Source organism: Citrus sinensis, chromosome 4 (assembly GCF_022201045.2).
Source record: "Citrus sinensis cultivar Valencia sweet orange chromosome 4, DVS_A1.0, whole genome shotgun sequence".
In the NCBI taxonomy this organism is placed as follows: domain Eukaryota; kingdom Viridiplantae; phylum Streptophyta; class Magnoliopsida; order Sapindales; family Rutaceae; genus Citrus; species Citrus sinensis.
In genome coordinates this window covers 19,353,735-19,378,072 of record NC_068559.1, presented here as the reverse complement: position 1 = coordinate 19,378,072, position 24,338 = coordinate 19,353,735, and the positions used below count along the sequence as shown (strand labels likewise).

Below are 24,338 nucleotides of genomic sequence, written 5' to 3'. Positions count from 1 at the left end.
ATACTTACTAATATTCACGAAATCATCTTCATTATACCATATTTAAATCATCTTCATTATAAAATTATATTTAAATTGTGAATTTTGGGGGAATTTGTTTTAATTTTATTTTTCCATAAAAATAGATAGCTCAGTCAAGAAACAAACTGCATTTATAATTTAAAGGGGTAAAAGCTCATTTAGTTCATGTATTTTAATATTAGTATCCATTTAGTCCTTATATTTTTAAAAATGACTCGAAACATCCTGCCGTTAAAGTATTGATACTCCTACCATTACTTTTTATTTCTTTTAGCTTATTTTTACAATATTACCCTTTTATAATATTTTTTTTAGACATTAATAAAAAGAAAATAATTAAATTACCAATTTAACCCTAAAAAATAAAAAATTATATTAATTTATAATTGTCAAAAATTAAATTGTTACTTTTTATTTCTTTTGGCTTACTTTTATAATATTACCCTTTTATAATAATTTTTTTGTTTGGACATTAATAAAAAGAAAATAATTAAAGTACCAATTTAACCATAAAAAATAAAAAAATATATATTAATTTTTTTTTGTCAAATATTGTATGCAAACTACCAAGTGTGCAAATGGTGCTTGCAAAAAAATTAATATAAGTTTTTTATTTTAATTGATAATTTAATTATTTTTTTATTAATGTCCAAACAAAAAAAATTATTATAAAAGGGTAATATTGTAAAAGTAAGCCAAAAGAAATAAAAAGTAACGGTAGAGGTATCAGTACTTTAACGGTAGGGATGTTTCGAGACATTTTTAAAAATATAGGGACTAAACGGATACTAATCTTAAAATACATGGACTAAATGAGTTTTTACCCTAATTTAAAGTATATGTACCAAAATTGTTACCATTCATTTTTTGAAACTGATTTTCATAAGCCTTTGTAAGTGTGGCGCATGATTTTCTTTACACTAAGTCAATCATTTATTTCAAAAGGCCTTCTTTAGTATAAACTTTTTAGCCATAGTTGCTGTGGAAAAAAAACTGTAATTATCAAATAAAACCTAAATGTCAAAGTACCTTCATCTGTGATTGTATTTAAGTTAAAGGTAGCAAAACGAATAAACAAATTATATTCAAATCGAATCGTAAATGAATTAGGTCAAAATTCTGCTGATTCAAAATTGATTAATTTATTTAACAAATATTCAGTTTGATTAGTGTAATTTGTTTAGTAGAATTAATAGACGAATCGAATTGAATATGAGTTTGTTTATAAAAATATAATTAATAAATAAAAATTAAGCAAAATAACATATAAAAAGACCATAATTTTAACATCCTAAATAATTTTAACATCCTAAAAATACGAACTAATAATCATTTATAATTACTATATTAGTCTTCAAACTTTAAAATTTTATCATATATATTTAAGTATAAATAAATTATTTAATTAAATGAATTTTAAATTAATAGATTATTTTCGATTTGTTTATGACTTATTTATTAAACGAATCATAAACAAATAAACGAATTCCTACCCTTAAACTTAGATTCTCGAATCAAATTCACTGATGTATTAAATGAATCAATTTTTTCAAACTAAACTTATTTAATTTGCATTGAATCAAATTAAACAAATAAATCATAACCCAGATTGGCACCCCTCTGCTTATTTCTTGCGATTCAATAAATTTTTGAACTCTTTTTTCGAGACACTTGGCGTGATGTGGAAGGCTAGAAAACACGGCTCCTACTTTTAACATTTGCAGATAAGAAATGACAATAAAGAATAATTCTTCTTCTACTCTTACTATCAATTATAATTTGAGAAGAAAAGATAGTGGCCGGATTTGAGCTTTTATATGAATGAAACCAAGCTGGTCATTTATACAAATCAAATCCTGATAGGTACAGTTTAAGAATCATTGTTGATGAAAAGCAGCTCTAATTTTCTTCAAAAACATGTAAAAAGGAAATAAGCAAAAGTTGAATTCTCTAAAGTTAATTACTCCAATATGGCAACTAGAAAAAAATATAAGTATACTTCAGTGTGGAAGAAATAGAACATGTCATCACTTTTTTTCTGTCTCAGTCTTATCTTTTCTCCCGGCAAGAATCATAGAAATCTGGAGACCTCTGCTGAATGCTTGATTGAAGAGCAGGCGTGTTTGGAACTCTGATACGAATGGGAACCACGATAAAATGGCTATGGGTGCAAAGAGTAGCAATCCCATTATGTATTCGTATGCTCTGGCTAGCTCCTTTATTGACTCCCAGAATCCTATGGCCTTGAACAATGGCCTGCAAACTTGCCCAATCTTGAAAAGACAAAGCAAAACGAAATATGATTTAGAAAGCGAGTAGTTCTTTTGTTATATGTACTCCCATCCCAGTTGATGTCTTTAATTGGATAGTTGTGTGATGAAAAATAAACAATCATGTAGTTTTTTCTGGAAAAGAGGAAAGATTAAAGGATTGTGAAAGTGATTTTTTTTTTCTCCCCAGGCATAAAAGTAAACACAAGGAAATAAAGTTATCAAACAGGGTGGGGGTGGGGGGGAAGAAACGTTTCAGCAAGTGCACAAAGTAGCTCTGCATGAACATGAGTAGGTTTTATTCATGCACTTAGGATTGCAATATGATGGTCAATTTGGAAAATACTGTAAAAGTAGGGGAGATGTTGAAAAAGTAAACCTATATTCAAGATTCAGCATATACTTTGTACTACCAAAAGTAGTTGAAGTTCAAACTTACCAGTAGAAGGGCCCACCCAGTAGGCAGAAAAGCAAGCATACAAGCAAATAAATCTGATATGGTGAGACCGCATACTACAAACAAGACGGTCATGACTGACATGAAGCCAAGGAATAGGAGTGCTTTGAGAATCCTGAACATGAGCTGAAAGTCGGTACCAAATCTTCGTCTGCCCATTGATACCATCTAACAGCAACAGAAGAAACAAAAAGGCAAGTGCATTACAAATTAATATGCATAGCTCCTCAGCCGTATGTTGGGAAAAGGTTCATTCCCTCAGTACATGTGAGTTTCGTTTCCATACCTTCAGAACTAGAAGAGTGGTTACTAGAACTAGCCAAGAGAGTCCATACACCTACAAAAATGTGAAGGATATGGTAAATAAAGCAAATAGATGCCATACACCAAAAGAATTTGTAGACCAATAGGCAAAAATCATTATGGACAGTACGTATACCAGAATATTCTTGCTGCGATGAGCTATATCAAGGTGGTAGACAATTCCATACTGGTAAATGAAGAAGCGAAGAACAAGGATAATCTCAAGAATTCTTCCCCTTATATTTGAGAATTTGAGGTGTTCTTGTTCTCCATCCCACCATGATTCCCAACTTCTATTGGGCTGGATGCCAATACCACCGCGATTTCCCATCCACCTTTTCCAATCTGTCCAATCATCTACTGTTTTCTGCCAGTCAAAACCAGATGGATTGAACACAAAAGGTGCAAACAACCAGGAGCCAACCAGGAACCACATAGAGATTGTGATGAACAAGTAAAGATTTGAACTACGATATGAATGCCCATATACTTGATACAAGACCAATAGTATAACCAGCTCCAGTCCTTTCACAAAGTGACTTCGGGAGTACAGCCTGTAGTTCTCAGAAAACTTTTCATGAAACACAACAAATCCACGACCGGTGGCTCGATATTTAGAACCTCCATGTAAGATTGTCCTGCCAAAATAGTGTACTTTTGTTCCAAGCTGGAATGTGAAGAATACAGAAGCCAGCTGCAGCTGCATGATGATAAAATCACCCAGAGCACTGCGGAACCCTTTTTCCAGGCCAATTTCCATAACCATTGGAAGAACCAATAACAACCCAAGCTGAAAGACGGACTGTGTAGCCAACGCCTGTTCAAGGGCCTTGCTTTGATGTATGGATGGATTCTCAAGAATCTCTCTTTCTAATCCACTCATAACCATGTATAAACGTCCATACAAGAACACATAAACAGTTAGCACAGTAATCTGAAAAAAGACAGCTTTGGATTAGTGACAATACATATCGAATTGATTTAGATCATTAAGTATATTTGAAAAAATAAAAATAAAGATTGTTTCAAAAACCTATCATTGTACAGTAATGGTTGGTGCAGAAACTCAAGTAGTAGGTATCATGAAGACGTGAACTATAAATCTATTGGAGCTCCTAAGAAACATTTAACAAGAAGACTAGTTTGATTAACATACCATGCTACTAAGATAGAATCCAACTGTTGTAAAGTAGAATGAAAGCATTCTAAAGAAGTCAAACCGGCGTCCAAGCCGGTAAACATCACGACTAAGTGTCTGCTCTCCATTTCCATTTGCAACCTTTGCCTCAAATGATGATATTTGATTCATTCCCACGTCACGCCCCTTGCCTACTTGAATATATTCATGATGTGTTATATATCCCCCACGGAGAGTTGAATTCATCCCTGAAGATTTCAACACAATTAGCCACCAGAATAGATTTCTAAGTCGATATATTCTGAAGAAACAAAGACTACCTGCAAATATATCCTCGCTTAAGTTAATTGTCTTTGAAGCCTTGCTAATGCCACCCCTTGTTATGTGGAAGATTCGGTCAAATATATCAGGATGACCATAATGAAAACGTACCCTGCAAAGTTAATATGAAACATTTAATAGATGCTCCAATGGTAGAAACAGAGAAATAAGCTTCCTCACCAAAGAATTATAGTTCCCATTACTTTTGGTTTTTGGCCTAACATCTTTATAATTTGACTAATCTAAAGTTGCTATTTAGCTTAGATTCATAAGAGAACACTTGGGGTGCGATTCAGTGGTACATTTGGATGCAACCAATTAGTTGGCAGCTCAAAACGCCTTGGGTCGGCTACCTGGGATGTTTACAGCCTATGAGTCTGTAATTTCCCCCTTGGTGGCATAAGGAGAACTCGGTGAGCACAGAAATGTTGAGGGATATCGGGTATAAAGTAAAATAATGAAACAATACCCACATAGATGACCCCAATAGGCTTTGAACCACTGATTGATCTCCTGGTTGAATCCAAGAGTCTTTACTACTCAACTAAACCCCTTGGTGTTAGCATTGGTTGTAGGGTTTTGAGTGTTAATTTAGATTTGGCCTAACATTTAGTGCTATTCATGTGTTTGGAACTAATGATGTGGGAAGCAGGCAAGGTAATAGAACTTCATTACTGCGTTACCCGTAAGATAATTAGGAACTTTTTCTGCTTCTGATGGTTAGCAACAGGGAATCATATTTTAGGGTTTCCATAAGCTAAAGTGTTTTTAAGGCATGTAGTTGGACATCAGGACACTAGACCGAGGTTAGAAGACAAGTGGCTAAGTTAAACAACTGTGTAATCTGTGCATACATTTCTGTTAAGCAGTAGAATGGAACAACCGAGATAACAGTAGTCGTATTTTCAAAAACAAACATGTGGTGGCACAATTATCAGATAAAATCACACGCTCTGAATACAAAAAAAAAATTGGCATATTGTAAAGTCAAATACGCTTCATATCTGCAAATGTTGATTCAACCTACCACCCACCTTTGTGGCCATGCTGAGGTAAAAAGAAAAAAATTTAGCACATAAAAACACAAGGTCCAATTTCCATAGGGATGACATCCAATGTAATGATTACAAGGATTAAATGTAAGAACAATTAAGGAGTGATTTAAAATAATTTAAGGCTTACCTCAATGGATATGCTAAAATTCGTTGGGAAATAGTGACAAAGCTAGTCTCTTGGTTGGACATGAACCATGCAAGTGATGACACACTGTACGGTGGAGAAGAGAGAAAGTAGCATGTATAAATACACTTGCTGATTGTCTACACAACAGAATAATCATCGAGATAAGATGGGTGTGTGTTAAGCTGACCTTCCGGTAAAAATATGCTCCCTTAGACCCAATATTGTAGGTTCTCGCCGCCCAGAAGGAGACTTCAGGAATTCCTCCAATACATTTCTCATTTTGAAAGCCTCCTCAAAGTAATTATCCTGGAAAGAGAGAAAAGCACAGAAAAACACATTGAATCACTTTTTACTATTTCTTAAAAGGAGGCAGAAGGAGAACGGAAGTTACCTGATTCATGTCAATGGTCTGCAAGGCTTCTCCACGAGTAAATATAATGGCATGATTTTGATTTTCAGGTTTTCCTTCACCAATATCTGTTGGAGGTCCCGGAAGCTTGATCCGATATATTTCCTAGCAATATAGGCAATATTACAGGGATATTATAAGCAATCTCTAACAAGAGATGGGAAAAAAGAACTCATGGACAAGGATTGTTGTTGACAATCATGTCTTTGTAGTCTTTTATCCCAATGAAATAAAAAAGTCCATGACCTTGAAGGCAGAAGGACATACTCTACATACTCTTTCAATGTGTTTGTGTTTTTAAAATTACCATGCACCCCATCATCCCTTCCAGGGTTGGAGTGCTAGTGGGGTTTCAATCCCCTGACATCTTGCTTCCACGGAAAGAGATCAAACCAACTAGGTTGTCCCCTTGGAAACAGTGCATGCATGAATATCTCTAGAGTAGGTGGAAATTCAAAGCAAATGTCATTTGCAAAGTAGACTTAACTCAACTTTATGCTAAAACTCAGCTATATGCTAAAAGCAGCCTCTTAGTCACAATTTGCATTGGGGGAAAACTAACTGCAATTCCACTCTGCATACTTCACTCAATTAATCTTCCTGATTGAGGATTTTTTAATTTTTATTTTTCTCAATATCCAGTCAAAGCAAAAGGAGAATCCAGCAAACCAATTTTGGTATATAACATTTTGCAACGGGATAATTGCATTTCACATACTGAAGCTAAAGTGCTATATCTTGGCGGAAATGGTGTAATTCTATTTACAATGTAAAATCAAACTAAAGAAATGATAAGATAGAGGAATAAGCGGTGTAGAACCAACAGAGAGAAAAGGAAAGGGAGGAAAAACAGAGGAAATTGAGAGGTAAAACATTGTCTTCATTCAACATCAGTCAAGTCTGACTCAAAACTGAATATAAGCTGATGAATCTCAACCAATAACATAGGCCATACATAAGACACGAGAGAGGCACCTATAAACAATCAACAATCTTAACAGAAGAAAGTTACCGATTCAATTTATACCTCGTTACTAATGAATAATTACTTCACTAGATGGTTTTAAAAATTCTCTTAAAAGTAAATGCAGAGTGCAAAATGAGTGAAGTTATGAGATTAAACATCTAACTGAAAGCATCCATCTTTTTTCTCTTTTAATAAGGAAACTTGCTATTTTTTACTAAATATTACACAAAGGTAATCCAAATCCCTTCTCCCTGTGATGAGAATAGTATTCATTAAACAAAGCTAATCCAAATCCCTTCTTCCTGTGATGAGAAGAGTATTCAGACTCCAAACCTCTGGCACCATTCCAACAGATCATACAAGTTGAACTAACTAGTACCCACTGTAAGTATCCATCTAACATTAGGTGTTTATAAAATAAGTCTTCAAGCAAATGAATTCAAAATCAAACTAGCTATTGCTATTCGTACCTCATCATACTTATCACCTCCCTTCAAAAGCACGGAATAATGAAATTTCTGAGATTTTTCATTCACAGTTTCTTCCCTTTCATCTATGTAAGCAACACGCAGGGATGGGTACCTGTTCAGCATTAACATAAATCAAGGATTCCTTCAAAAGTTAAATAACATGGAGATAGTGTACTACATCAGCAACAAATTGAACTTACTTTATCATGAGATTTAGGATGTTATTGTAACAACTTCGATCTCTCAGATCATCCGATTTTTTCTGAGCACCATAGAGCTGACAAGAAACAACATATGTAAACTTCATATCGGCCAGAGCTTTCGCAGAAGCCCTCTCATCTCCCTGACTTGATTCCATGGCCCGATAGCTGCCAAAAAATGCTGCATGAAGAGTTTCATAATAATTTATTTCGACATGCCACGGTATCAACTTTGAACAATACTGAATTTGAACTATAGAAGATGGTAATGGGGAACAAGCTGTGACAGAAACCACAAACCATTGTCTCCTGCAGATTCCAGAAAGCATTGCAGTTCTAGAGCCTCCTTATAGTACATCATCCCTCTCACTGGCAGAAACATATAGATCTATTTAATGAAATAGCTATTTAAATCAATATACTACAAGATAAACTGCGAAGTTGTTTTCATACGGACCTGTTCTAGAAAGTGTCTGTGCTCTGTAAGATACCCAACGACGAGTAGCCTCGATCTTGTCATCCTCAGAATAATTAAGTTTTGGGTCATTTATGCGCTTTTGGAAATTTGTCCATTCATCTAATTTGCAGACAAACCTAGTTGTTTAGTAAGTTGTTGCCAATTGAAACAAAAACAATGCATACTGCAGCAGTGGATGTAGAACTCACCAGGATATATTTTCTGTAGGTAAAACAAAGTTGTTATCCCATCCTCATTTTCCTGATTAAGTTCGTCAATGGAGTAAAGAACATCTTCTTTAAAATAAGGCGTCAAAACACTGTACCATGGATCAAAAAACAAATTATGTCAAAATAGAACAAACAACTCCTAAAAGATTTTTTTTAAAAAAAAAGAAAGAAAAAAGATAGAGAGACAGAACATAAACATCCACCTACTTTCTGACCCCTTCGTGATAATTGAAAGAGAAAGAGGCAACTCATTCATAATAAGTCTAATGGACCAAAAGGTGAAGCAAATTTCTAAAGCAACCATGTGAAACACAAGACCCTTTACTGGCAATCTAATTGCGGCACTGACGGTTCTCAAACAGAGTGTTCAGTATAACGGCATCATAAACATAATACAGAGGATTTTCCTTTCCAGTGAGATAAGCTTCAACATTTCAGTAAATCAGTGTTCAACAACGACTGACCTAAACGAGATCATGTCACGAACTTTTGGAGCGCTTGGCATATTCATAAATAAGGAATTTGCAAAGAAAGTGATACGACGGCGGGCATCCAAATTTGTTGGCACATTTATGGCAGATTCTTTGACAGTCAATAGCAAATAGAGCCTAACCACCTATAGAGAATGTAGAATGGAATAAGAATACAAGAACGCAACATAAAATTCTCAAGTGATAACTAAACCAAATAAATGATTACCAAGAGTACCTTTTCCCTCCAAGATTTATTCTGCGTAAGGGTGATATTTAGCCTTTCAAATCTCTGCTCTTTCTTGTCATTAGTCTGGATTTGCATGTGATATCTTTCAAGGATTCTATGGGATGAAATGGAAACCCATATCATAAACAACTCGTCAAGATTCATCAATCGTATAAGTACAAATAGGTTTTACATTCAAAGTTTGAATTGAATTCACCAGCACTTACTTATAGCCATTAACCATAATGTCCTGAAGGATGATTTCCATAATATCTTGGAGGACATTAATTATCTGAGACTTGTACACTTCTTCCGATTCATACTCAGATAGCTGTTAGCCAACCAACCAACCAACCAACTTGAGTACTCAGAACCGAAATCAAATCTAGGAATTCATTGATGAAGTGCTCAACAATAGGAAAAAAAGCGAAAAAAAGAAAATATAAAGGAAAAATATTACCAGGAGTTTTAGAAACTTCTCCAACTTCTCACTGAGTGAAGGCATCCCGCTCATGCGAAATTCATTCAAAAACTGGTGTTGATGAATGTTAATGTCTACATCATAACAAATCTGCCTCACAATACTGTTTCATAATAGAAAACAGGAAACCAACTATGAGATTTCTAATATCAGGAAACTTTCTTCTCTTTATCCACAAAAACATTGGAAATAATTGGAAATTTACTCTTACCTCCTATCAGTTTCATCTTCCAGAAGACCATAAATTATTTCCCGGAGTGTCTCATAACATTCAACGACTGCTGAAAGCATATACTCATCATTCTTTATCTTCCTAAATAAGTCAGCATCCTCTTTTTCTTTAAAATCCTTCGCCATGTCTAATGCAATTGGAATCTGTCATGCATCCAACACAAGAAAATTAAAGTTAGAAATTAAGCATAGCACAGATTAACATGGGAAACCATTCAAAAAATTTACCTTGCTAGCAAGCAGAAAAGGTGGCCACTGGACAACACTGACATCTTCTGAAGAATAAGGAACCAGCAACAAGTCTCTATCACTAAACAACAATAAATCAAAGAAAATATTAAAGACATATAAATTATGTCTCCGATATAAGACAGCATTTTAATCAAAGATGCAGTCCTAACTCATTGCTGATCAGATCCTCCTCCCGCATAGATTCTATGAATTCATTCCACACATGAGAAAAATTTGCAATATTCCTTCGATGCGCTGACTCATCCTGTGATAGTTAATAATTACTTTAGTGAAAGACATGAAAGATGAAAGGCTCTAAAGTGGTATGTGCACAGTTTGATAAAAAATACGAAAGTCATACTGATAGAGGTTCTGTTAGAGATGCACTTATGGGATTTCCATGATTTTCTTGGATCAGACTTAAACTAGTGTCTTATCTTTTTCTTAAAGCTTGTGTAACTAATGTTGAGACACACAGAGAAGAATATAGCATAATTCATCTACTTCCTACTACCTTTCAATTCTGATTTCTTGTCCCTTCCTTCAACTTCTTTCTCTTTCTTTTCTTTAATTATCCTACATCACTTACAGTGTGAAGGGTGGGATAGGATCGTAAATACTACCATTCCCTTTGGAAGCATCATGCAATAGATGCAGAGGGCATCTAACCAGATACATATCCCACGATAATGGGATTAGTTAGTGGGATTTCTAACCTCATCACAATTGGATAAAAAACAAGCAGAGGTAGAGATGGATTCCAATGACTTCCATTTGCCAGCATTAGAGTCTCTAGCAAGCATCAGTCGCTTTCTACAGCCACCAAAAGATCATCGGCCAATAAAATTCATATTTTCCTCTGTTATTTCAACTTTCATTTTTTCTGTTTCCTTGTTTTTCCTATTGTCATAATTTTCTGTATCTTTTTCCCCGTAATTAGATGTTATGTTATGTCCAGTATTATTTCCACCCAGCACCAAACACAGAATTGGAATGTTAATCTTATCCTATCCTATCTGATCAAGAAATCCCATGGAACTCCAATCTGAATGCAAAATCCAGCTTAGAGGGGAATAGTTTCTCAGCATTTCTTTTTGAAAGAAAATGTAGCTGCATATGGAAATTATTAATAAGTCAATTAGAATTAGCAGTACCATGTGTCTATCCTTTTTAGCTGCATCTGATGGTGGCACAAGACGCCGACAAAAAGCTGTTGGCACAGATTCAAATCTCGAACGCAACATCCCAAGTGTCCGTATCTAAGAAATGAAAATGGTTTCATACAATAATATAAAGAAAAAGAAAAATCATGATAATCTAACTGATACAAGTGTTACTACAAGCAAGTAGTTTGATAGATACCGTTTTCCATATAAATCAAATGTAGGATTCCCAGATCAATACATGTCACTGAACAAATAGTGATCTTTTATTAACATGTTTCCGTTAATATTTCCCACAGTATGATAAAAACTGCCCACTAACCTCACCCAGATGGCTTAATGCTCCATGAATCCCACCAAAAAGAGTAGAAAATATGGAATACCATATTTGAGTATCCATAAAATAAACCTATATGCCAATAAAACAAGTCAAAATGAAATACGTTAAAGGGTAAAACTGTATTATATAAAACACATCATGAAGGAATAAAATTTGCTATTCCCAAATGTTCGTTTACAGTCCACTTACCAGGACAATTGGAGCCCATATTGCTATAACAACTCCAATATTGTGGGTTACTACAGAAATTTCCGATGAAAACATTATTCAGCCACATATAAAAGGTAAATCAGAACAACTAACAAAAAATAAAAGGAGAATAATTACCATTTGGAAAGAATTCATGCCACTCATAGTTATCGACATGCAACTTCATAATCAACTTCGAGGGTCCAACTAGTGGCAATATCTATGAAGAAAATATGTAAATTATTGCTTTATATTGACATGGGTGTGAGATAGTATTCATTAATTGAGTATTAATTATTTATGCACCAGAGACTCAGTTCACATGTTCTTCCCAATCAAAAGATATAGCTGCTGCACAAATGAAGCATAACAGCATATAGTTGCTGATAGGAATTAAATGAAGTTTAACAGTTTGTACTTAATTCTTCATATAAATATACAAACTCATATAGCATATATTCCGTTCTTTGACACCTTGACTGGCTAAAGATTGCATCATTTCGCAAACTCCAATTCTTTTATAAAGTTCTGGGTGGAAGAATATGCAAGAGACCATATCCTTGTATTTCAGGTTTATTTATTAGCAAGTGCTCAATATCATGTTGTAAGTATAGAGAAATAGACTCAAATGTGGATGCGCATAAAGTATTTCAATAAACGACTATTATTTGAAGGCAATGGCAAACTGACAAAAAACAAACCACCAGAACAATATGATGGCTTTCTGCTAATGTATATAGATGAAGATGGCAAGCAAATTTACCCATGAAAGAGAAAAACATAAGGTGAGGTTGCAGCAGGGCCCTTAAAGACCCTGGAAACAGACAAAGCTCTCTCTCTCTCTCCCCCTCTCATTTGACCCATAAATACGGGTCCAAGAATACAAGATTTATCCACATAACCATAAGACTTCAACTAAAAAGTATCAGATCAAACAAAAAAAATTCAGGTTGGGCTCCTTTCATGGTGAAGGGGGAAGTTCAAAGACTAGTGATTGACTGAAACAAAAGGTTAGAAATTAAGATGACACCATACATAATAATCACTGATAGAGGTCCATGCCAGATAAATATCATTATCATATAGATATTACTTATCAGCAGAGGTTAGAAGAGTTCTAAATGTCCAACCCCAATTTTCTTGAGATGACTAGCAAGCATACATATAAATAATTATTTAAATGAACTTTCAGATACATAAGCTTGTATGCACATGCAGAAAACATTATTTATATGCGTCGATAACTTCATGAATGCTATTCACTTCATTTTAAGCATATACCCAATGTGCTTGCACTAAATTCAGCAGTAAATTTGAACTGTAGAGGTATTAATTCAATTATCATGGATAAGAACAAATCACCTCCACATAATAGCTGAATGCTAGCTTGCAGATTAGCAACATGATCCAAAACAATGTATACCTGGGCACACGCAATTTACTCTGTTAATGGAGAAGAGGCACATCCAAATCATGGCATTAGACTTTAAATCCCCCAAAGTCCCAAATCCCAATAAAGATAAAGAAAAAAGGAAATGAAACCAAAAGCATCCTCTTATCTTACTTCAGAAGTTGGAACATCCCCTCGTGCAAGCCTCTTCCAACATACAGTTTCGGCTGCAAGATAATACAATAGACAAAAAGAACACTTATTCAATTTAGAAAAGAAATTCAAAAGGCAAGAAAGAGAAATAAGAACAAGAACAGTAGTGAAAGGTAACGGTTCTGGATATTCCTACCTGAGCCCACCACATAAAAGGTGTGACAACATGTGAGTTTGACCGCTCCATAATTCTCCGAAGTTGCGGAAGAAAAAATAGAAGAGCAGCCAATATGTTGGGTATCAAATAAATTGCAACAGCATAATTATATAGAGATCCCTGGTTCTGCCAATTTTCAGTCAAGTTGCTGAAGAATTTCACTACTCCAGTCGGATTCTGCACAGAACTGGCATAACAAATTGGCAGAATCACTGCCCACGCAGCTGCGACTGCAAATTTCAGAAGGTACCTTAGTATTTGGGTAATTTTCAAGCTCCACCAAGCATTGAAGCTGAGGACTATATCCAATGCAGCTGCAGGAAAATGAGTAGGAAAGTAAGAAATCTTGGACTAAATTTGTATCAATCTACAACATGCTGTTGATAACAGGATATATCTGCAGAACTTTAGCTGTTGCACTGTAACATAATCAAGCTTCAAAATTGCTAAAAGCAGAGATATAATACAGCTAAGTTTCATTCTTGTATGATTACAAGCAGGCAACAAGGACTAATTATTGAGATGGAGAAACAAATTCCAACTTTTAATCTCATATCAACAATACCTTGCAGTAAATTAAGAAAAGCTTGAGTAATGAAAATGGTCAATACACTTCTGAACACATCCTCATCAAAAAGTGCAGCTGGTGATCCATCAGGGGTCCATGCAACAATTACCATAGCCTAAAAGACATAAATTGAGAAACACAATCAAATTTTGCAAAAATGGTAAAATAATTATCACATTCTCAAACAGCTATGCCACCTGGAAAGCCATTATAAAGAATATCCACATTCGGTCAAAGCTTCTATAAAGGTGCCAAAATGTGCGAGCTTCAACAAAATTAGTCTTAGGCTTGCTCTTTCCAGCAGGTACTCGGTTAGGCGTCTGTAAGCAAACATATGAACCTTAAATACTAAAAAACTTAATAATAAATAAAGAAACATAATACCCGTACAAGGAATTCTTTGCAATAATCTAGGTGACAAATATATCAAACCAATTTAGAGAAAGAAAAGCAGAAAATGTTAATTTGCTACATTTTTTATTCTATAGATTTACTACATATAATGATGCTCAATTTGATAGTACGAATTTCAAAATCTGAATTACAGTTTCTCAAAAATAAAATAAAATAAATAACAATAAAGAATTTCAAAATCCGAATTGCCTAACCAGTGTTACAAGTACTTTTCTCTCCGTGTAAATTATAGTGAGCCAAAACCAACAGCTAAAACTTCAACACACTATCATTTTTCAGTTTCAAACAAATGAAAACCAAGTGTGCAAGAGGGTTTATGCCATTTAAGAATAATATTGCAACATTTAGCCCTTAATTTTTATAAACACAATCAATATGATCTTGAGAAATTGTAACCTTTTTTCTTGATAATGGCTTCCTTATTCTCGTCCTTTTTTGTTACAATTTAAAATAATTCCATTGAGAAAGGAAGATAGGTAATGCAGGTTGAAATATTCTTTTAATCCAAATATTATTTACCCAACCATTTTGAGTACCTTTCAATCAACTTAATAATTACATAACATTTTTGTGGGTATCAACAAAACATTGTCAAATGCATTTAAGACATATGGTTCCTAGTGTCACACTATATCACCAACCAATGATCAAACTTATCTCTTACTCAGGGAATCAAAAGATAAATAAACGAACTTTATATTTATGATTCTTGGTAATCATTAACCAACAATACTCCTTCTACAGGAAACACAATACTCTGATTATAATAGTAAAAGATGATCAATAAACTTGCATTTAAAAATAGAAAAAAATAATTAAAAAGAGCGCAAGAGAGGAATGAACCTCATGTGCAGGCGATACCACATCTGAATGAACAGAAAATTCTTCTTTGAGGCCCGTTGGCCACTTTAGACTTAAACACTTCTTGGACCTGAAAACAATTGTTGGGGTTTTGTGGCGTTTCAGATAATAATTGTCTGATGAAGTAAGAACAAGAAGTTACTACCAGAAAACTCACCAAAAGTATTCATTTAAATCATCATAGTTTCTCCACCTTGAATGGCTTGCCTTTCCCCCATTGTTTCTCTTGGCTTCCTTTTTCCACCAAATATAATCAATATTCATGTACAAAGCCTGTAAGTGTTGAAAAAGACAATATGTGCAATACAGCAAAACAATAATTACCTTGCGCAACACCTGGTAGATGGGGGTTATAACAGTCCGCAGAAATGTTTCTTCATCAGGTGCAGCCGTTTGACTACCATGGTATGTGTCTCCAGTGACAGGACGTACATTGCCAAACAAAATTCCATAAACGTATTCTGCCATCTTAGATAATCAGGAAACAAAATGAAGATTATTTTCAGTGACGCAGAAGATGTAAGACATTAAAAGGAAAGAGACTGACAGTGTAGAAAACTGATATCATATTAACCATGAGCCACACGGTAAAATTGCCAAATAACTGTTTTTTTGCACATGCAAAAAAATGTTAAAAAAACTCTGTGGAATTAACATCCTAGATCCCCAGTCCCAATGGTATATTTTAACCTAGCATAGTTTGTCCCAATATTATATTTTAACCTAACATATTTTATCACTCATTATAATTGAATAAGAGTGCTTATGCTATCATTGAGTTTTACCATATCATCCATTATGGATCTTCCTATCGTGTAAAATTTAATGAGACATTTGTTCAAGAAAAACCATTAGTGACGATTTGAAAAAAAAAAAAAATCATATTAAAATTGGTATCAGAAACAATATCAGCATATAGATGTCTATGAGTGGGTTCTAAATTACTGCTGCATTTTCTCTGTCATATAGTTTTGGGAAATTCAATCTAGAAATATGACTAATGACTGGTAGGAAAATATGACCAGATGTGATAGGCAGTTCAGGTCGCTCAGATTACAGTGAGAAATAGCCAGTCGCTAAACTCAGGCATGCTTCTCAAGACTGCCGCCTCTTACCCCAGGATTGACAGGATAAACACATGAAAGAGACATCTAATTCTAGGGTCCTTTTTAAATTGAGAAGACCGCATATTTCTGCCCAACCTTTCTTCAATAAAATTCAAAAATATGCAGACTAATGAGTAAGTACTTTATAATTTTCTTTCAGGAGATTGATGAAGAGATGAGCTAGAGTAAGAAAAGACAAAACCTTAAAAGAATAATTGATAAACAAGTAAACAACCTTCATCTTCAGTTAATTGAAGGTACACAGTTACACAAGTCTAAAGTACAAAGAAATTCCACCCTCCAAGAAATTATACTACAAGTCATAAAGAAACTAGCTCCGGTCTACAGATAGAGAATACTTAAATCATCAATCGTATTTAGTGACAGTAAACTTACTTTATGGAAGATGTAGCAAATGCATTCAGGCATAAACCGAATATTTGAAGCTTCACCCCAGATAAGAAGATAAAGCCCAATGTAGATAAGCTGTATCTGTTGTTTGTCAGAACCTGGGGGAGTCCTGCAAAGTGAAAATAATCCTCTCACTAAATGCGAAATCTAAGGATCATCTTATTGTACACAGTATGATACAGTGTGCAAAATATTTACTAATCCATGGTTTAAGCTATTAACCTTGGAAGGCAACATGATAAACTGTGCAAAATATTTACTGATCCATGGTTCAAGCTATTAATCTTGGAAGGCAACATGATAACTTACCTAGTATTTTGTTCACAACGCAAGTAATTACACCATGACCAATAGTTCTTGAAGATTTTATCCATCAACTTTGGTACAGTGCTGCCTCTTAGCTGAAGCTTTTGTCAATTTTTGACATATGATGAAATAAGGAATATAATTGAGACGTGTTAAGCATATTAACAGAATCTAGGACATCAGAAAGCATTATGTGGGCCAGCTGAATGATATTTACCTCGGTGTAATCTGCAAGATCCCTTTTCCGTACATCCATATTGGCCAGAAGCAGTATTAGGTGCTCCCTCTGATTCGCTACATTTCCTTTCTTCAAATTCCATTAAGATGCGTGAAAAGAAGGTTTCAGATAGAATGATGCTTTCCTCAACAGAAATTCATCCAATTTATAAGATACACATGTAATTCATAGACAACATTGGACATATAGATTGAACCAGGATGATAAGTAATCACAAGCTGGAGCTATCAAGGTATACCTTTACAAATCTAAGGGTGTTTTAGATTAAGAATAAGATAAAATATGGTGTTTTAGATTAAGAATAAGATAAAATATAAGGGAATATGATTAAAACTTTAACCATAAAGTGCCCAATATTTCAGTTATCTTAAGTCAATTATTTATAAACTACAGACCAAGGCATATGTTAACCATAGAACTAAAGCAAGGAGGATAATAAATCTATGCAGCTAGAGAATATGTAATCGTCGAAACCCGCAAACTTAAAGTAAGATGGATTATTAGAGAAGTTCAACATTTTTTTTCTTTTCTTTTGATAAGAAACTCTAAATTGTATCAAGTATGAAGAATCAAAACATAGAGTGGGCCAGCTGTCCACTAAGAGAGTGAAAATTTAAACCTTTTAGAGAAGTTCAACTGAAGTATTACATAATTCTAAAATTCTCATGAAGTAGAAGAAAATGATTAATATTCAGTCACAAGTCCAGTTACACTTCATGGATAGGATGGATCAGAGGAACAAAGAATTTACAAGATACCAAATGAATAAATTCACCAAAAGTAGACTGAGGATGTATCAGAGTCAGTTAATTATGATTTACTCGTGGTTATGTCCAACATTGACTGGAATCCTTCAACACAGAAGAAAGACTCTATTCAAGTGGTATTAAAGAAAAAGAGAACAAAGCAGATTAAGGAATACGTGCCTAGAAGCATTGGAAGAGAAAAGAATGTTTAGTTCTACACAGGCTACAAGCAATACCACTTTATTAAGAAATAATATGGGGAAAAGATTCATACAAGAAATACTAACGAATCCAGAGATGAGGTTTAGAAAATTGAATCTCTATTACTCAACTGGTAAAATTGGCACCTCTGTCCTAGTTACTAAGTTAGATGCAGTGGGTTGGGCGAAGAAATGCCCAGATTGCATTAAGAGCTGACTCTTCTCTGTTAATTATAATTGAAGTATGAGGTTTAACATCAATTTTTGATATGATATAGTGGAATCTTATAGAGTGGATCAAGAACAGAGTTAAACTAAAGCCGCAGCATGTGACCTGTGGATAGAAAAATAAAAGGGAAATATGGGATTCTAGGAATAAGTTACCTGAAAACCAAAAACAGAAGAAAGCCAATCAAGTATGTCCAATTTGTTCCTCTCCTCAGGCAAGTCATGAGGAGCATTGGTGGTTACACTGGGCATGGAAAGGTTTTGCACATTACGCAGTGCACGAAGTGCAGCTTTGATCTATTCCCACAGCCATAAAGACAATTGAGTAAAGATAAAACAAATGAGCATATGAAAAACAAAGATGACAAATACTTCAGATAGGCAACCTCAGGAAGTTCCATGATTGCTGCTTTGGCCCCGACAGCATTTAATGGAAGAATGTTATAATGTTCATATTGTTCTCTTTTCCTCTGAACATCTTCAGCATACCTGTGGGTCTGCAAGGACAAATCAGTTGCGAATTAACCTTTTCAGCATTTTCCAGATGCAAAGATAAAATTTAAAACTTTATGTCTTGAAACTGATATTATACAAATCAAACCTGATCGTCAACTTTTTCTGGAGGTACCACTGTTTTCAGCACATCATACAGAACTGATGCAATTTGCAAAATCTTAGCCATCTCCTCCCTTCAACAGGAAGCAAAACCAGAAAAGAACAAGACAATGAATATTGTGCTTAGCTGAAGTGGGCATGTCAGCAATTTAAAATCAAGCCTTACGGTTTTTTTGCATATTGGCCTTCTTTAATTTTTCCATTATAGAAATTCTGATAATACGCCATGATTTCTTTTGGATCATTTCTTGCAAGCCGAGGTTTTGTTTCTTCTTCCTCCTGGAACAAATAAAAATTTAGGACGTGACAAATCTTTCATTTTGGATTCTTGACATGTCATTGGATTTTAGTCTTGACATCAGTTTTGAAAGCCAATAAGTATTGAAAAATAAATAAATAAATAAGAGAAAGAAAGAAATAAAAAAAGAAAGCTAGTAAGATGTATCAAAAATACTTGGCCAACGAATCCCTGTGCATAGATTAGACAATGAATAAGATAACCATCAATATACATTGCAATTGGAGATTACAGTCTCTGTGAATTTTATCTATGAACTCCTAAGATGCCTATTCAGTGGTGACACCAGCTTTCAAGTCTTTCTTAAAAGATGATAAAGATAAATACATATCAAAAGGAACAATTATTCTAAATAGTAGTACGCAAGATTACAAAGAATTATTAACATTAGGCGAGTGTAAGTTTAGAAGTCCCTGGCTGTGGATATTAACTACAGAATTCAAGTCTTGAAAGAGGTCATTTCATATAAAAGGCTGAAAGGGTAAGACCTCATTTTTACATCCCCTCTGGGACCTATTTTGGCAAGATGAGGATGAGGTAATGAGCTTTTGGGCCAAACTTCCAAATTGTAACCCAATTAACACCTATATTCAAAATTTTCAGCAAACCAAACCATTGGAAAAGTTACTAAAGGTGGTCTAACTCCTAGACTGCTGTACATACCAAACAATGAGAGAAATCATTTAGACGATTAATACGTGTTAGAGAAACCGCTTGACCAAAAGCCTAAGCTCATAGGTAAGGGCCCAACATTAGTATTTCAGACAAATTGTAACAGTCTTCCTCACGTAAAAACATGGACTAAGAACAGAAACCAAAAGTGAGCTAGGAAATTGAAGAAATAGATAAGAGAGTCTGCATGTAGGGGAAAGCAAACTTAAGACCTTGGCACTGATATGATATTATAGAAACTGCTTGACCCAAAAGTTTATGCTCATAGGCTAACGATAGAATTTAAGACAAGTCTTAAAAACAAAAAATTTCAAACAAGGACTATACTTCAATGGAAAAATGAAGGAAAAAGGAAAAAATTAACAATTATAAAGACCAGCAACAACTATTAGGTCTACCTTCTCGAGTTTATGCAAAAGATAGGTCTTAAACTGCCGGACACCACGTCCACTTGATGATGGATCCATCCTATGAGCCTTCTCAAATGCATGGAAGCGACCTGGTTGAAAAAAATAAAATAAAATATATATATATATATATATATATATATATACTGAGGTCACAATCAAGGTAAATTTCAACCACAGAAGCACGATGAAAGTACCTCTGTCATAGACAATTCATGGTAACTATCAAAATTTAGCCAAGGGGAAAAAAACACACACACACACACAATTATAAATAATCAAATAAAACAATAACCAAAAGGCACTTACTAAACTCATGTAGCATGCGGCCAAGAAAAAAAAAAAAGAAAATAGATATTGCATCTTAAGCAACAACATTAGTTTGAGAGGAAAAATTTTGTAAACATTTCTTTTTCTAGAAAAAGTGATTTTCTATTTCTTAGAACAGTATATGCCCACTTTCTCATGAAAACAATATATATTTATACTGGTACGTGGAACATAAAACCAAGTACTGGTGCAAAGCCATTCAGTTATGACACTTATTTAGTTTTTTCTTTTATCTTCTTTTCTTTTTGTTAAATAATAAACGAAAGGAATTTTGATTGTAACAAGTACATATGCAAAATAATATTTAGAACTACAAAGAAAGAGATATTTAAGATAAGCCCTTACATTGATTTGAGATGAGAGTTGAATAATTAAAAAGTATACACATAAAAAAAAAATTACAAGCAAAAGTTTGGATGCCCTTTCTTCTACAAAATCCACTGTCAACCTGCTCCATCATCAAGGATTATAACGTTCATGTCCAAATAAACAACGAAAATTTTTTAGACAGACCTCTTATGAAAGGGTATACTCCAACTCTTAAAAAACTAATTCAAACCATACCAGGAAAGGCCAAGATATTATATCTATTCCTAACTATATTCAATGAAGCACTATCTGAAGTATTTGGGATGAAACATATGATATATCAATTTGGCAATAAAAGCCAAAGCATGAGAGCAAAGAATTAGAAAGTGGTCCATAAGAAAATGGAAAATCCATAACATTTATGAGAAAACAACAAAAGCTGAAGAAATGCTGAAGATCATTCCTAATCATTCCTAAGGCAACCATCGGAAAGAACATTGGCTAAAGGACTGCATAGATTCCAGAACTGGCAACCATGATATATTGCTTTTGTTGGCTCCCAGTAGTTTATTCACAAGAGGGAAACATTTCTTGTTCACACAAACATTGAAAGATAAATTAAAGAGCTTAAAACAAGAGAGGAAACCCTCCAAAAAGCATTATATTCATGTGTTCAATTAATGCCTTGAAATTATGGAGGTATGACTCAAATTTGAGTTGTTTTGCATTCTTAATCTGGAGCATCAAAAGCCATCTCATGAACTCGTGATATAGAAAAAGATTTCACCAACAGTCCATGAGATATATTCTTGGGCCACTTAGGTAATTGATAGACATATAACACTGGACTTAGAACCTAAAGTTCATCTAGAAATGCTGAGGACAAGGAAAACAGCAAAGGCTATCACAGCCCCAGGAGGCAAGCTGTTACCTTTTGAGATTTACATGACAGATCAATAAGCTCTACCTCCTAAAGCTTTTTTCTTCAATTTAGAGCCAGCATCATACATTCATACATGTCCGAAAGCTTAAAATGCATCTACTGATCAAAAGTTTTACTCTCATGCACTAGTATGCTGAGCACTCATCTTCGTTTTCCAAATTAAATAAGAAATGCAGCCGGGGAAGGCATGTGATGCACCACTTTTGTCATTCATTTGTCACACCAACACAATTTTACATAGTTCACATCACTGTTCAAGTATGCACCATAATGCAAACCTTAATTGTTTTCCGATATAGATTCCTAATTTTCACCCACCTCTCAAACATAGAACAATTTCATTTACCACAGGCTGACCTTCGAACCTAACAAATTGAAAGCACATCGTTTCAAAAACAAATTCGAGAATTTAAGCATATCTAGGACACTGTGTACACGAACACATTGCCGTTCTTTGAGCCAAAAAAAAAAAAAAAGATCAAATTGTAATAGATTCTCTGTTCAACATGTGCTCTAAACACCCACTAATTTACTTCGCAGCTAAGATACATTACACACTTTCACAAACAATAAGCAAGCAACCAATAACATCACATTAACAAACCCAATTAAAAAATAAAAATAAAATAAAATAAAGAGAGATAAAATCACGAAAGAAGAAGAAGAAGAACTAACAGAGATAAGCGACTCTTGGATTGTCCTTCTCGATTTCATTAGCGACACGAAGAATGGGAGCAATGGCAGCCAAAGACGAAGGCACGAGCTCACTGTCAATGGCGGGGCCGTCTTCGTTCTGCACGTCCACGAACATGGTTTGGGCTCGACTCATCTTCGTCGACTGCGTCCGCGGTGGTGGGCCCCCAGCTTTCTTAGTCCCACTCGAACTCGCCATAACGGCACCGTTTCTTCTTCGAACCACTCACTACTACTACAATTACGTGAACCACTCGTTTCACTCTCTCCTTCTTCTTCGTCTTGTTGTTGTTTTGAGTTGGGTTTGTGAAGACACAACATAAATTTTTCCTTTTTTTAATCTTTGGGGGTATTTGTATTGAAAGAGAAAGGGAAATGCTTTGGGTATTAAGTGGGGCAAAGTGGTTGTCTCCATGAGCAAGAAAAGAATTTACATGCATGAATATGATACAATCTTTTTAATAAATAGAATTAAAAAGCCTCCAAGTTAAGGAATTGATTGATTGAGGAGAACGCTTTTGCTTTTGGTAAAGAAAATACGGAAGTGAACTGAAGGGAGGGGATGACTCTGCTTTTGATGACGCTTCTTGAGCTTTTGATTCTGCTTTTTCATGGTGCAACTGCTTTTGTGCATTTTGTTTTTTTTTTGTTTTGCTTTTGTCAGTGGAAGCTGAGATCGGAAGCGGGAACTGGTGCATACAATCTTCGTGCTGACACGTGTACAAGGAAAATAATTAAAATAAATCCTCTGTCCATCAATGTGACTGTGGCATCTTTCATGTTCGGTATCTATAGTTTACTGTTGGTAGTTTGTGACATTATAGGTTAATGGTGAAACGACATATTAGTTTGTAAATTTTGTTTGCAAGTAATAGGATATGGTTAGTAATAGAGTTGTATTTATGTTTCTTTTTAATGATAATTTTTAATAAGAGATTTTTTTTACTTTATTAAAATTAGAGACAAATTAAAAAGACACGAAAAAAAAATATGATTCATTATATTAATATAATATCAATTTTCGTTGTGGTTAGATTTTTACATCTTTGTGGTCATATAGGCTTGGGTCAAATTAGATCTGATTTGGGTCTGGCTTGATGTTAGTCTATAAACTTGCCAGTATGAGAGTTCTGAGAGTAAGGTGAACGAGTGTCTCCAAATATTGGACTAGTAAAAAATTTTTAGACAGTCTTAAATTTAAAGTTTTTCTTTCAAAATACTAGAAATTACAAATGAACTTGTTCATGGTACAAGTAGCTATTTAAAGTAGACATATTCTGCATATTTATGATCGTATGGAGCAATGCCCTAGCAGTCCCGTCCCCTAAACGATTATGCTTGTATTTGACATGACACTAACAGAAACCATTACAAGTGCGTATGCAGAACATAGATTTCTGGAGAAGTAAGGGTTCCAAAATGAATATTTTGGATCAAAATGAGTGAACAAAGTTCGAGGAATAATTTGTCAAGA

General features: G+C 34.4%; 1 protein-coding gene across 2 annotated transcripts; it reads right to left on the bottom strand.

The window, feature by feature from the left end:
- Positions 1-1,814: 1,814 nt before the first annotated feature.
- On the bottom strand, positions 1,815-23,477 carry LOC102612996 (callose synthase 7-like). 2 transcript variants are annotated; one of them, XM_006484823.4, is made up of 42 exons: positions 22,847-23,477; positions 20,581-20,681; positions 19,379-19,491; positions 19,199-19,286; positions 18,984-19,094; positions 18,754-18,894; positions 17,403-17,492; positions 17,189-17,286; positions 16,865-16,988; positions 15,687-15,830; positions 15,520-15,596; positions 15,345-15,432; positions 14,285-14,407; positions 14,085-14,202; positions 13,499-13,833; positions 13,324-13,376; positions 13,122-13,182; positions 11,898-11,979; positions 11,760-11,809; positions 11,553-11,639; positions 11,222-11,326; positions 10,238-10,332; positions 10,065-10,146; positions 9,817-9,980; positions 9,585-9,708; positions 9,352-9,455; positions 9,134-9,239; positions 8,890-9,041; positions 8,405-8,514; positions 8,196-8,315; positions 8,039-8,107; positions 7,739-7,919; positions 7,539-7,650; positions 6,084-6,206; positions 5,880-5,998; positions 5,693-5,776; positions 4,510-4,622; positions 4,208-4,437; positions 3,188-3,985; positions 3,035-3,085; positions 2,731-2,916; positions 1,815-2,294 (listed from the first exon to the last, which is right to left on the bottom strand). In XM_006484823.4, exons 1-42 carry the CDS (start codon positions 23,061-23,063, stop codon positions 2,049-2,051), a joined length of 5,775 nt encoding a protein of 1,924 aa, XP_006484886.2. In that variant the 5' UTR covers positions 23,064-23,477; the 3' UTR covers positions 1,815-2,048. The 2 variants fall into 2 exon arrangements, with proteins under 2 accessions (XP_006484886.2, XP_006484887.2); XM_006484824.4 differs by having other exon boundaries at positions 17,189-17,280.
- Between the last annotated feature and the right edge of the window lie 861 nt (positions 23,478-24,338).

Coding starts and splice junctions, on each gene's coding strand:
- LOC102612996 (XM_006484823.4), bottom strand. CDS start 23,063: ATGGCGAGTTCGAGTGGGACTAAGAAAGCTGGGGGCCCACCACCGCGG. Junction 5,777..5,879: donor GAGCATATTTTTACCGGAAG/GTCAGCTTAACA, acceptor TCCACCGTACAG/TGTGTCATCACTTGCATGGT. Junction 4,438..4,509: donor AAGCGAGGATATATTTGCAG/GTAGTCTTTGTT, acceptor TGAAATCTTCAG/GGATGAATTCAACTCTCCGT.